Source organism: Penaeus chinensis, chromosome 3 (assembly GCF_019202785.1).
Source record: "Penaeus chinensis breed Huanghai No. 1 chromosome 3, ASM1920278v2, whole genome shotgun sequence".
In the NCBI taxonomy this organism is placed as follows: Eukaryota; Metazoa; Arthropoda; class Malacostraca; order Decapoda; family Penaeidae; genus Penaeus; species Penaeus chinensis.
The window spans coordinates 21,474,667-21,484,950 of record NC_061821.1 but is presented as its reverse complement, the minus strand read 5'-3'; the positions used below and the strand labels follow the sequence as shown (position 1 = coordinate 21,484,950).

Genomic DNA, 10,284 nt, shown 5'->3' with positions numbered 1-10,284 from the left:
GTACAAAATTATGTATCATGAAGGATGTGGCAGAGTCTAAGACAAGTGTTAGCTGCACATCAAATGAGGGCTTAGGGTTGGGTGAACAAAATGTATTGCAAATTGTTCTTGAAGCAGAAAAAGAAAATGTTAGCAAACATGTACATGATATTAGCGTAAAAAGAAAAGAAAATGTTACAAAAATTTGTGAGGAAAGTGATAATGTCAGTGAAGGAAGACCAAAAAACAAACCATCAGGTACAGATGAAAGTGTTGCATCAAAATCAGAGACTAAAACTTCTGGAACAATTCTTGAAATTTTTGATTCAAAAGACAAAGTGAATTATGAGAGAAATATTGGGGATAGAGAAGAAAGAGCAGTGACAGATGAAAAATGTATCGGCAAAAGAAAGACAAGGGAAAAAGTAGAAAAAACAGTGACAGATGAAATGTGTAATGAAAAAAATAGAGGGGAGAGAGAAGAAAGAACAGTAGATGACAAATGTAATAGTGAGAGAAATAGTGAGGGAAGAAAAGAAAGAAGAGTGACAGATGAAAAATGTATCAGTGAAAGAAAGACTAGGGAAAAAGAAGAAAGAACAGTGACATATGAAAAATGTAATGAAAAAAACATTGGGGAAAGAGAAGAAGGAACAGTAGCAGGTGAAAAATATAGTAAAAGAAATACTGGGGAAAGAGAGAAAATGGCAACAGATGAAAAACATAATAGTGAAAGAAAGACCAGGGAAAGAGAAGAAGGAACAGTGACAGATGAAAATCATAGCAGTGAAAGAAAGACCAGCAAAGGAGAGAAAAGAAAGGTGACAGATGAAAAATGTAATAGTGACAGAGAAGAAAGAACCATGACAGATGAAAAATGCAGTACTGAGGATGTTGAGATAGGACCCCCCCAAATCCGTGAAACCTCCCCTAGGGATAGCAGCAAATATACTTCTGTTACTCTAGGAAGACTAGAAGATCCTAATTTCGAAGACAAAAAAGAAGGAAAGGAGGGAGTGGAAGAGAAGAATGAAAAGCCAAACATTGCTACAAGAAAGAAAAGAGGCCGGCCAGCTAAACAGAAAGATACTGATGTGAAGGCAGTATCCCCCTGTGAATACGCAGAAACTAAGAGGGATGGGAGAGGGAGAAGAAGAAGGGATGTGTCTGAAAAAGAAAAAGCCAGTGATGAAGTATGTGATAACAAAAATACCAAAATCAAAGGCACTAGAATGGATACGTCTAACAAAATGGACCAAATAGGGGTTATGACAAGAAATAGGACATTAGATACAAAGAAAGGGCATAGTAATGCATCTAATAAAGAGAGAAATGACAAACCAAAGAAGAATTTAGTTCAAACATCACTAAGTGAGGCACAAGTAAATTGTAAATCTACCGGAAGATTCATTGAGGATTCTGATGACCAAGAAGTAAGCAGTAAATCAAATGGTAGACAGAGAAGGAAAATTGGCAATAACAGTCAAAAAAACAAAGAAGTGGATGATACCAAAGAAAGAGACAAAACAAAAGAGGAATCGAGCAAAGCCAGACCAAAGAAACAATCATGTTGTGAGAAATCAGCAAGAAAGCAAGTATCTGGTAGTGAAGGAAATGAAAACTCATTAGATTGTCAGGAGAATAAAGAGATAACTCTCAAAACAGACATTGTAGAAAGTGCCAGTAATAAGTCTGAACAAGAGTTGGGCATCAGAGAGCCACGGGAAGTGATTGGGGGAAGTGAGAATGCCAAACTGGAAGCAGATGCTGAATGTGTACATGAATCTGTAGGTAATGTAGTACAATGCCAAACCCCGACTAAAAGTTCAGCAGATGAGGTGCAATGTCAAACGATGACTAAAAATACTTCCATTGAAAATAATGAGGTTGATGCTAAACCACCATCAAGCAGCACTCAAGCTGAAGTCAAAGCCTCAGATTTCAAGCATGGGACATCCATAAAGCAAATAACAAATGTCCCTGAGGCTTTGGTTGACAGGCTTGAATCTAACCCAGAGAAATCCAAACTGATGAGTGGCGAGGATGGTGAGAGAGTCATTAGTGATGAAGATGTCAGTCGGGTTTCTGAGGCTCTGGAGAACTGTACTAAAAAGGATATACAATGTAAGGATAAATTAAACTCTAGAACAACTAACTCAACAGCAGATGAGGCTGAGGAAGATGGCAAAAGTAACTCTGATAAAAGGATTAGAGAAGTTCCAGTTGAAAAAGATTTGATATGCAGTAAATCAGGTAGTGATTCCAAAGGTGATACTCATCCAGTTGATCAAGAAGAGCAGAATAATAAAGAGGTAAAGCTTAAGAAAGAAAATGATTTGGGGAAAAAGTGTTGTGTACAAGATAAATCAAACACACATACGGATACTGAAGAAAAAGGAAAAGAGAACGAGGAAGGAACAGATTTACACAGTGAAAACACAGAAAGAACAGAAAATACAAAAATTGAAGAAAGTCTCTTCCCTGAAGAGGAGGAACTCCTCTATGATGAAGACAGTGAAGATGATGATGAAGATGATGACAAGAAGGGATATGATTCTGAGGAAATATCACAAACAAAATCCCTACATTCAAGTCAAACTGATTGTCTTCAACCACAAACAAGTAAAATGGGGTCCACATTTGATGCAAAAGATTCTCAGGAAGATGCCATTCAGAGTATAAAAAAGGATAACAAATCTGCACTTGAAAAAGTAACAGTAAAAAATAGTGTGCAAAATGAACATAGTCCTAAAAGGATAACTAGAAACCATTCAGCTGAGAGAGAGGATTTAGAGACTGTGGAAGGATCAAGAGGAAGACAGTGCAGGTCATCACCTAGGAAAGTTGGCAAAAGTGACAGCAGAAAAGACCTGTCAAGAAGTCGGTCACCACCAGGTAGATCAAATAGAAGGATTGGTAAGATGACAACACTTGACAAAAAGTGCAGTACAAGTGAAAATGATAGTGTCAGTCCCCTAATGGTCAAGGAAAAGGAGATGCAAGCCAAGTACGAGGAAAAGCTAGCAGTTGCATTTGGCAGGACGACAAGACAGGGCCAAAAGGCAAGTAAGGAACTGAAGGATTCAAATGATATAAGTCCATTAGCACATTCTTTGGGAAGAGAAAATGGAAGAAACACTGCAAGACATGGTGATGGTGAGAATATACCATTTGAAGATAAGAATGAACAATTAAAGCTTGCAAGTGAAAATGAAGCTAATTGTGAGAAAGAGTGCTCAAAACAAGATGACCCAAGCATGCCTGTTAATACTGAAAATGGAAGAAAGAACATTGAAGGAACGGGTTTACACAGTGAACGTAAAGCAGAACCTATAAAGAAACCCGAAGAGAGTCTTTTCCCTGGAGAGGAGGAACTCCTTTATGATGGAGACAGCGAAGGTGGTGATGATGATGAGAAGGAAAATGATGCTGAAGAAACCTCTAAACCAGAAGCAAGTGAAATGGGGTCCTTATTTGATGCAGATAATTCTCAGGTAGATACCTTAAAAGAAAACGGCGATAAATCTGTAACAGAAAGTGTGCAGAATAGGGAACATAGTCCTAAGAGAATAACAAGAAATCATTCATCTGAAAGAGACTTTGAGAATGTACAGAGGGCAAGAGGAAGAAAATGTAGTGTTTCACCTAGAAAGAATGACAGAAGTGACAGCAGCATAGACCTCTCGGCGTGTCGATCACCAATAGGTAAATCAATCAAAAGGATAATGAGATTGACACCGAACAAGAAGTGTGAGATCAAGGAAAATGATAGTGTGAGTCCCCTGATGGTCAAGGAAAAGGAAATGCAAGCAAAGTATGAGGAGAAGATGGCAGTGGCATTTGGCAGAACCACAAGACAGGGCCAGAGGGCAGTTGCGGAACTAGACGATACAGGCAGAATAAGTCCACCAATACATTCATCAAAAAGGGTGAGTGGAAGAAATACTTCAAGACGTAGAGATAGTGAGAGCCCACCAAGGGAAAGAGGGAGGAAGCCTCTGAGGAGTAAAGAAGGGGAGCACATGAGGACAGATCACGAGAAGATTAATTCAGAAAGGAGCACCACTTCAAGAAGTAGTGATTCCAGACTGAGAGTAAAAAGGATGCAAGGAGAAGAACTGGAGGAAACAAAAAGAAATAAAAGTTTACCAAATGGAGCACAACAAAGGAGACCAACAAATTTGGATGATGGTGTACGTGGGGAGGTACGGCGGAAAAGACAGCAGTCTGAGTCACCACCAACATACAGAAGACGACAGCGCGTGCACGAAAGACGAATGAGAGATGATGGAGATTCTCCAGACAGGGGAATTCATGTTGGAAAAATAAAAAACCGAAATGAGATCAAGGAAGATGGTAGAAATCATGGTGATCCACTACCCAAAGTTCAGAGAGAGAAGAATTGTGCACAGGACCAACAGACCCGAAGCAAAGTACCAGTAGATAGCAAACTGTTACATAAAATTTTATGGGAGTCTCCAAAGAAGAACATTGTCCAGGATGATGAAAAAGAAGAAGGGGAGTTAGATGAAGATGAAGAAGAAGGAGAATTGATTAGTGTAGCAACGAATGGTGGGGAGACCTCACACAAAGATTCAAAGGAATCTCACTTTCCCAAATTAGAGGTAGAAGGAAGACGACGGAATGAAGCAAGATGGGATTTGAAGAATGCAAGGCCCACAAGGAAAAGTGAAATATTAAAATATGAAAAAGCTTTACAAGAAGCCAAAGAGAAACATCGAAGAGCTGAAGAAGATAGGAAGAACAGAGTCCCAAGTAAGGAACCAGCACTATCTAAATGTCACAGGCCTGACAGTACTAAAGATAGATTCGCTTGGGAGAAGCAAGATGCGTTCACAGGCAGGGAAAAGAAGATTAATCAGGTCAGTGAAGTAAATGCAGAGAAGAGAAGGCAGAGCATGAGAGCAAGGCACTTAAGAACTTTAATGGAGGATGACACAACTTTTTACCCAGCTGATCTTTTCCAAGTTACACCTATTTTAGCTGTACCGGAAAAGGTAGGTCCTGCTTCAGGAAGTGATGATACCATTGACATACTGGTAAAGCAGAATCATGAGAAATACGGCCAGGAGAGCCTCAGCACCAGTGGAGACTCTGAGATGTCATTGTTGTACTTCATTAACGATCATGAAGTGAAGAGATGTGCCACTTCAGACCGTAAACCTTCCTCTTTGAAGGCAACAGGGGCTACAAATGACGGCTTAAAGAATCAAGCAGAAGTTGAAATGAAGACAAAAGAGCAGGTTGTTGAAACCAGGGGTCTTGCAGATGAAAAGGCCAGTGAACAAAGTTTGGTGAAAGACAATAATGTTACTATTGCAGACACACCGCTGATTGATGGTATGGGTCAGGAACATGATAGTCAAAATTTGTTAGGTAATGAAAGCCTGTTAAACCAGTGTGTAGATAAAAGGGCAACTGGGACTGGAAAGGAAGGTGATTGCCACATAGAAAATAGTTTAGAAACAGGAAATGTTGATCAAGTACCAGAGAACACTGCAGAGATTGAAACTGCATATGAAGACAGAGCCACAGGCACCAAGATGCATATTAATGAATGTAGTGATGTACCTATGTTGAATAAGACCAGTGCCACTGCTCAATCTACTGATGCCCATGAAGACAATTCAAGCAGTTCAAGTGACTCAGACTCAGATTCAGACTCGGACAGTAGTGATTGTCAATGCAGCAAATGTGGTAATAGTAGTAGCAGTAGCAGCAGCAGTAGTAGTTGTTCAAGTTCTTCAGACTCTGATAGTGACTCAGATGCAGTCATTGAGGAAACAGCACAAGAAGCAACCAATACAAGTGTGGCTGGAGGTGAATCAGACCAAAGTAAAATAGTGAACCACACGAACAAGAAATCCCCAAGAAAGACTCCTCGGAAATCACCTTTAAAGCGAGAGAAATCACCAAAGAAACCCTCCCCCAATAAGTCGCCCCACAGGACAAGTAAAACCCCACACAAGATGCTAAAAACGCCACACAAATCTCCTGGAAAGGTTGTTCAGAAAACTCCAGGAAAAACGCCATGTAAGAAACTTGGAAAGACACCCAGAAAGTCACCTAGTAGCAAATTAAAAGAGCCAACTGTTCAGATTTCCCCTGATCTCCACAGCATGTTGGAGAAGAATGGCATTACTTCAGCCGAGGATAAAGGCCAGAATAAGGCTATTGATTCACAGGCACCAGGTACAAAACGTAATACTAACAAAGGCCACATGATTTCACCACCACAGATACAGATGTTGATTTGTTCCCATGACGATCTGAAGGCTCAGGCCAAGAAGCGAGAGGAATCGGGTAGTGGATCCCAATCTCAGAATTCAAATAGCAATGGAGCCCCAGCTGCACCTTCAAGTAGTTCATCATCGACTACTATTCAGAAGGTCTTCGTTCGGCGTCGGGCGAAGAGACCTGCCAATTTCTCACCTACCAAATCTGCTGCAATGAGTTTATCATGCGTGAGCGGGAAGAGTGCCATCTCACTTGTACACAGGGACCAACAACCGTCAGAGGAAACCTCAAATTCTGATCCCAAGAGCATACAGGATGAGAACATTTTCAAAGAAAGAAATCTTGCAACATCGGAATGTAACAAAGAGGAAGTAATCTTGCGGAAGAGAACCAGAACTTCCGTTAGTGAGAAGACTATGGCCAGCAAGCGTTCTAGAATGCTCTCTCCAGAATCAAGGGAGGAGATCGCTGTCCATAGAGACAATGCTGAAAGAAAAGCAGGCGAGAATGGTGCTATAAAGTCTGAGAAAAGTCCTGCTGAAGCCAACAAAACTGATGCATCTACGAAAGCCATCGAAGTTCCAAAAGGACCCAACATCGTGCTAGAGGAAACGACCGGTGGATCAGTGAGAATATCCACTGATGCATCCAGTGCGACCGCAGCAAATGGAAAGTCAACTGATGAAATATCTACAACAGATAGCAAGATCATAGTCCCCGTCAAGATCCGACGAGTGAAGAGACAGCTCAACCTCGGGCTGTCTAGCTCCGTTGCGAGCGTTGTGTCTTCTGTACCTGAAAGAAAGTCCCCCTTGAGTTCCACTGCGGCCTCGACGTCTGCCTCTACTCCTCCGCCAGCCAAGGAGAGGAGCAAGTCCATCGAAAACTCCCTGGCAGGTCTTAGGAGAAGTCCAAGGAAGAAGCTAGGGCCTACTTAGTATGTGAAGATTCATGTAAATATTGTACATATTTTATTACATTTTTTTTTTTTTTTTTTTTTTTTACTGAATTTATGCCAATATTTATAGTTTAGAGGAGAGAAGTTCTGTATTGGGATGATTTTATATATTCGGATTACTTTTTGAGTTTTAGTTAAATTTTCAGTTTTACTGTTTGAATTACGTACATTTAACAAAGAATAAACGTATTAAACGTATTTGAAATATATAAGTAAATGTCATGTTAAGGATGGCAGTTATTCTGTATATATTGTATGTATTTATTGAAATTTATTTTTCTGTCATTTGAAACGAAATAAAGGTACATGTGCGAGAAAATTATTTTTGAATAATCTTTTTCAAGGAAAATAAAAGTAAAATATCATTACTTGTTTTTATTACAGGCAATTACCTAATTTACCTTTTTTGCTGTAGGAGATTCCCCTTCTCTTATGCTCGCTCGCTCTCTCTCTCTCTCTCTCTCTCTCTCTCTCTCTCTCTCTCTCTCTCTCTCTCTCTCTCTCTCTCTCTCTCTCTCTCTCTCTCATAGAAAAAATACACCAAAAGTCTTGTGGAAATTTTTTTCTGAGTTCCATAGTTCAATATAACCGCCATCACAAATTGAGAAATAAAGAAATAAACTGTTCAACCAAATATCTCATATATATTTTAGCCTGATTTATACCAATTTGCAATTGTATGCAGTATATACAAATAGTATGTCATTACAAAATATGTTTGGGAATATTAATTGTGAAAAAGGCTGAACATGGAAAAAGTACATTAAAGCTGAACTGCTGTACTCGCAATCAAACTCACATATGGATCTTCACAGTTTAAGGGCATAGAACACAAACTCATCCCCCGATCCCTTGCCCGTTGTTGTCGTGGTTGGGGGCTTAGGAGACGGAAACTGATGCCCAATGTTGGGCCTCAGCCCTCGACTCAACTAATTTTTCGCGGTCTTTTCTCGTACTTCCCTTTTCCTTATCTCCTCAACCCCTTCCCCTGTCCAATTACTAAGGCGTCAGAGCCGTGTTGAAAGTATGAACGGCTGACTTTGTGCCAGTCATGAACGGCCTCAGGGTTAATGGTTAATTGTCTATCCGTTACCTCTTATGGGGATCATGAGAGTGGACCTTCTATCTTCCCATGTATTTCAGGCTTACCATGGCCAGTAATGAATATTTTGCACCTTTTAGAGCAATGAGGCTTGCCCTTTTTTCAACTTCCTCTCTGAATCCCTGACTCCTTTGATCACGGCTCTGACCTACTAAACCCCTCTCCTCGACACGAGTTGTCAACTTGACCCATCCCGAATCATCTACCCAGGTTATAACTCAACCTTCAAAAGATACCCCTTCCTCATTCCCAATATCTTCCAACCCACTCGCACAATCGTCTTCATTTACTTCCTCCACCCTTAATACAACTCTTCAACCCTATTGCCCTTCTCCCCATAGTCTATCTCACTCCACACCACTCCCTCCACCACCCGTCCTTACCCTACTACAATTCTCATTTAAGTACCCTATTTAGCCCAGCCAAGTGGGACCGATTTTTTGTTATTCCCCAAACAGCCCCTTACTTCGATAATACCTATCTCGTTCAACAGTGCCTCCAAAAATAAGTAGGCAAAGTTTTCTTCCGCAGTCTCAACCAATCACGCCTTGTCACAGTTGCATAAGGCCCATATCAATATTGCCAAGATTACCTTTCCTGGACATGACATAACATTTGTGCCAATTGTTGTGGTTTCCATAATGTAATTATAAGGGCTACCCTGCCTACAAGTTTGAGTCTTAGGTAGCAGTTTCCAGATATAAACTTGGTCTCACTCAATGAGAATCCAGACAGGAAACACACCAAATATTTTTTAATCACTCCCTACTCTAGTACCATCCTTCCTTCTACTCCTATCCCCTCTACCCAAGTAATCTCTACATCTTCCTCAGTGCCACTACCCTCTATTCTCAACTTCCCACCACTACTCCCCCTATCTCCCAGTCAAATCCTTTATCCACTCTCTGTCTCTCCCTACTCCTTGCCTTACCTATCGCACTAGACAATCTAAACGTTCCACCACATCTTCTAAAACATCCCTTCTCATACGTACATCCTTTACTCCTCAGATGCCTATCTCCTTTTCACCTCCTCATAAAAGATTCTCCGTTCCCCAAACTTCCCCACCCAAATCCCCTCCAGAAACCCTTGAGGATATTAGAAACTTCCAAAGACTCAAGAGGAAGTTCCTCTCATCTATCCTCTAATTTCTCTGCCCCCACTCAAAGTGAATGCCAACCCCTTCCCCTTTTCCCCCTACTCCTTCCCAATACACCCTGTCCTTTCCTCCACTCACACAAAACCCCTCTCTTTCCCTACCATCCCTTACATTCCCTCCTGGATACACATGTGAATACCTTTTATCACAATGTCCTTCCCCGGATCCAGTTTTCATGATGAACCTTCTGATCTTACACCTTACACCTTCAGCTCTATCTACTCGTTTAATACCAGTTTAGACAAAATTGAGACCCCGTGGTCGAGTGAAATCACCAGATAAGGACGTCTCCCTGGTAGTTTGACCATAATGGTGCTGTTCGATACAAGGCACTTTCCACCCAGTTTCAAGTTCGAATCACTTCCTCCAACTTAAGCATCTGCCATGTTATAGTTGTAGGGCATACCATAAAATTCAAAAGGAAAATGAGTTGCATCTATCAATTGGGATGACGGTAGTTCCAGTTGTGACTGATCTGCCTATTGTTCCAGTTCAAAAGATGACAATAATTGGTTGGAAGTGGGTAAGGTGGTATGTGATTGCCATGAGACAGAGATTTATAGGATTTGTGTACTGTGTACCGTAGTTATATCTCTAAGATTGTCCGAATATGAATCCTGGATGATTTCCACACGCCGCCGCTCATCATCACAAGATACCATTGCCAGAAATGGATATAGTGGACCCAGTAACTCCAGCCTTTGTTGGGATCCTGGTATAAGTTATCTGAGTCACGCTGCTCCTTCTTTCTGTTCCTTTCCTTGTAGCGCCTTTTGGGTAATTCCTACTATCTCTGGCTTCCTCCACAACAGCTCAGTCATCCATGGG

The 10,284-nt window shown here is 40.9% G+C and overlaps 1 protein-coding gene across 1 annotated transcript in view; it reads left to right on the top strand.

Annotated features, from left to right (window-relative positions):
* Nucleotides 1-7,560, top strand: part of LOC125039162 — a 22,900-nt gene extending 15,340 nt beyond the window's left edge. Inside the window, exon 5 of the mRNA XM_047632930.1 lies at nt 1-7,560. This exon is cut by the window's left edge and continues 2,215 nt beyond it. Within this exon, the coding sequence (XP_047488886.1) occupies nt 1-7,175 (7,175 nt within the window). The 3' untranslated portion in view covers nt 7,176-7,560.
* Nucleotides 7,561-10,284: the final 2,724 nt, after the last annotated feature.